General features: G+C 40.3%; 1 protein-coding gene across 1 annotated transcript; it reads right to left on the bottom strand.

The window, feature by feature from the left end:
* Nucleotides 1-733: 733 nt before the first annotated feature.
* On the bottom strand, nucleotides 734-1,309 carry LOC115077566 (olfactory receptor 1019-like). Its single transcript, XM_029579860.1, has one exon. The coding sequence runs from the start codon at nucleotides 1,307-1,309 to the stop codon at nucleotides 734-736; it is 576 nt and encodes a 191-aa protein (XP_029435720.1).
* Between the last annotated feature and the right edge of the window lie 1,959 nt (nucleotides 1,310-3,268).

Genomic DNA, 3,268 nt, shown 5'->3' with positions numbered 1-3,268 from the left:
GTGCACACACATCAACACACCAATTTTATAACATGCACACATGTTATAAAATCAGCTACCTGTGTACACAATTTTACATCGACACGGATCCTGTCTTGATCGCATAAGGGGAGGAATTTAGTAGGTACGCACGTTGACGCGATAGGCCCTTTTTCCAGTTTCCTCCCAGTTCACCCATGTAAAGAAGTGAACTTCCTAAAGCCCCCACCTAACTTGCCTCCCTTTTACCCTACCAGCCCCGACCCCAAAAATTCTGCTAACTACTCTAGATATTTTTTTTTGTTTTAATACTTACCTGCAGTCCATAGCAGCAGCAAGTTACACAGTTGTCCAATCCCGGCACACGCTTCTGAGTGACACTGACTTGCTGGAGCTGTCCCAGCCCACCCATGCACTGCCCAGACCCACCCTTTTTTCGTGAAACCTTCAGTATTCGCATACAGGGAGATAAGTGCGTAGCTGCGGGTATCTTAAAATCCGCGCGCCCCACATGCCTCCCAGTCACACTCGTATCTCCTGGATTAGCCATGCGTAGGGCTTTTAAAATTCACCCTTAAATAAATACACAAGCAAGCAACAACCCAAATGAAGAAAAATCAAGCTAGGATTTGATTAATCTTTTAGCAGTTTTTCTTAATTTTTACAGTAAATTACACTTCATTATTGAAATAACTAAGAAACACCAACGTAGTACTAGTTCCTTGCAGACTTTCATATTTTTCCTATCATATTATTATTTTTTATTGATGAATTTTTGGAAGGCATTATTTAATTCTCGATTTCTCAGACTGTAAATCAGAGGATTTAGCATGGGGATGAGCACTGTGTAGAGGAGGGCAAACATTTTGTCTTGCTCTGGGGATTGCATTGAACTTGGCCTCATGTAGACGCACATAATTGACCCATAGAACAGAAGAACCACTGTAAGATGAGAGAAGGAAGTGGAGAAGGTCTTGCATCGCCCATCGGAAGAATGAATTTTCAGGATGGCTACAATGATAAAGATATAAGATGACAGAATTAGAAGAAATGGGATAAAAGCCACAAATATTCCTTCAGAAAGTGTTAGTATTTCAAGGTTGCGAGTATCACTACAGGAGAGTTTTAGCAGTGCATTGGAGTCACAGAAGAAATGGTTAATCTCATTGGAGCCACAATAAGAGAACTGAGATATCCAAACTACTGGAAGAACTTCACCCAGACTGCCAGCTATCCATGAAACCGTCACCAGTATGATGCAGATCCTTTTATTCATCATGAGTGGGTATCGCAAAGGGTTGCAGATTGCTACATAGCGGTCATAGGCCATGGCAGTGAGAAGGTAGAACTCAGTACTTGTTAATATTGCAAAACAGTAAAGCTGTGTCATACATAGAGAGAAGGAAATTAGTATTTTCCCTTTTATGAGACTTTGAAGCATTGTTGAAGGAGCGACTGCAGTATTACAGATATCTATGAAGGACAGGTTGCTGAGGAAGAAGTACATGGGTTTTTGGAGATTATGGTCAGACCACATTAAGGTTAAAAATCCAAGGTTTCCCAGAATAGCAATTAAAAACGCTGGAAAAACTATTACATAAATTAAGATTTCCTCATGTGAATGTTTATTAAAGCCCAGAATAATGAATCCTGTTTTCCATGTCTTATTCTCCTTTTCCATTGTTTCAGTGTCCAGAATCTGTTAGGATATAAAGAAAGAGATTAAAGCATTGCAGTTTAATGAATGATACATTTTTCACTATACAGGTAGTCCCAGTCATGTGTATGGCTACCAGTGTTAATAACCACTCAGTCATTTGATTCTTCTCAAATTCATCAAAAGCAGCAGATACTGGTTTTATATCATTTATCATTATGCAGCCTTTGCAGGTTCCCTCCCACCAAATGAGGCATAGCCAGGAGGAGGAAGAGCAGAGTAAAACTTATGGTGCTGGTGAAGACGCAGTCCTCAGAATCAGTATCTTGGACAGAGTTTGCAAGAGCTGAAGTAGTTCACAGTTAATGAATTAATGGGCCTGGAAATCTAAAGCAATAGAAGGATAGAAGAGCTCATGTCTCTGATTTCTGAGGGAGGCTGGAGAATGAATAAAGACACAAAATACATCAATTTTGCATGTTTCTGACCTTTCCCCCTCCCACGTCGTTTCATTATAAAACACAGAATATGAATTTTAATTTTTCCTATTAAGGTAGGTGTCTTGCATCCATAAAGGAGTCTAAATCCAACATTTGGTTGGAATACACATTTGTGATGTGAATTTATTTTATATGAATTACAAATCCAAGCCAAATATTGTCTTGTACAAAAATACCCTAAACGTTTCAGATATTTTTGTTTTTGGGAATCAAAAATAAGTAGACAGCCTCCCTGAGGCCCTTCATCCCCCTCTCCCATCACACAAAGACAACCCAGGGCCTGGGTCTACCTAGTTAGGCTGAAGTAGTACCAGCCAGTTTCTCCCTAGGCTCATTTGATGCCCCCACTCCTGCCCTTAAAATACTTCCAGGGCTGTGGAATTTCCTGGCCACCACTTACCCTACCCTTGGGGCTCGTAGGTCCAAAGGGAAGGTCTAATGTCCACGTCCTCCTGCCATCATGTCCCCTTTAAAAATGTCATGACTGCCCTCAAGCTGGTGACAAAGGGATGCCAGGGATGGGATATAGGGGTCTGAGGAGGGTGGGAAAGACAGGGCAAGGCCTGAAAGGAAGTTTAATTTTTACTTGTTTATTCTAAATTTTTTGCTTTTGTTTTTTTTTTCTTCGTTTTCTTTGCGTATTTTTTTTCTAATTAAATGAAACAAAACAGAATAAAACCAAACATGCTGGTTCTTGATCCTGTCCAAGTCACATCTATGGAAGTGCCTCTCTGAACCCACCTAACAATGCATGTCCTCTGGATCCCCATGAGACAACACATTTAAAACAAATTAGAGAAAATTCTTTTTCACTCCACATAAGAACATAAGAAGTTGCTATACTGGGTCAGATCAAATGTCCATCAAGCCTAACATCATATTTCCAACAGTGGCCAATCCATGTTACAAGTACCTGCCAAAATCACAATTAAACTTAGTAAGCAAAGTTGGGTTTATAAAAGGTTTAGACAAGTTCCTGGAGAAGTCTATAAACTGTTATTAAGCAGACAGACTAGAAGAAAGCCCTTACTTCTCCCTGAGTGTTAGCAGCAGGTGAGCTATCAACTGGGATCTTGCCAGGCACTTGTGACCTGGATTAGCTAGCTATTGCTTGAAACAGGATGCTGGGTTT

The sequence above is a fragment of the Rhinatrema bivittatum genome, chromosome 16 (genome assembly GCF_901001135.1).
Source record: "Rhinatrema bivittatum chromosome 16, aRhiBiv1.1, whole genome shotgun sequence".
Taxonomy (NCBI): domain Eukaryota; kingdom Metazoa; phylum Chordata; class Amphibia; order Gymnophiona; family Rhinatrematidae; genus Rhinatrema; species Rhinatrema bivittatum.
The sequence above is the reverse complement of the archived record's forward strand: the minus strand, read 5'-3'. Positions and strand labels throughout refer to the sequence as shown.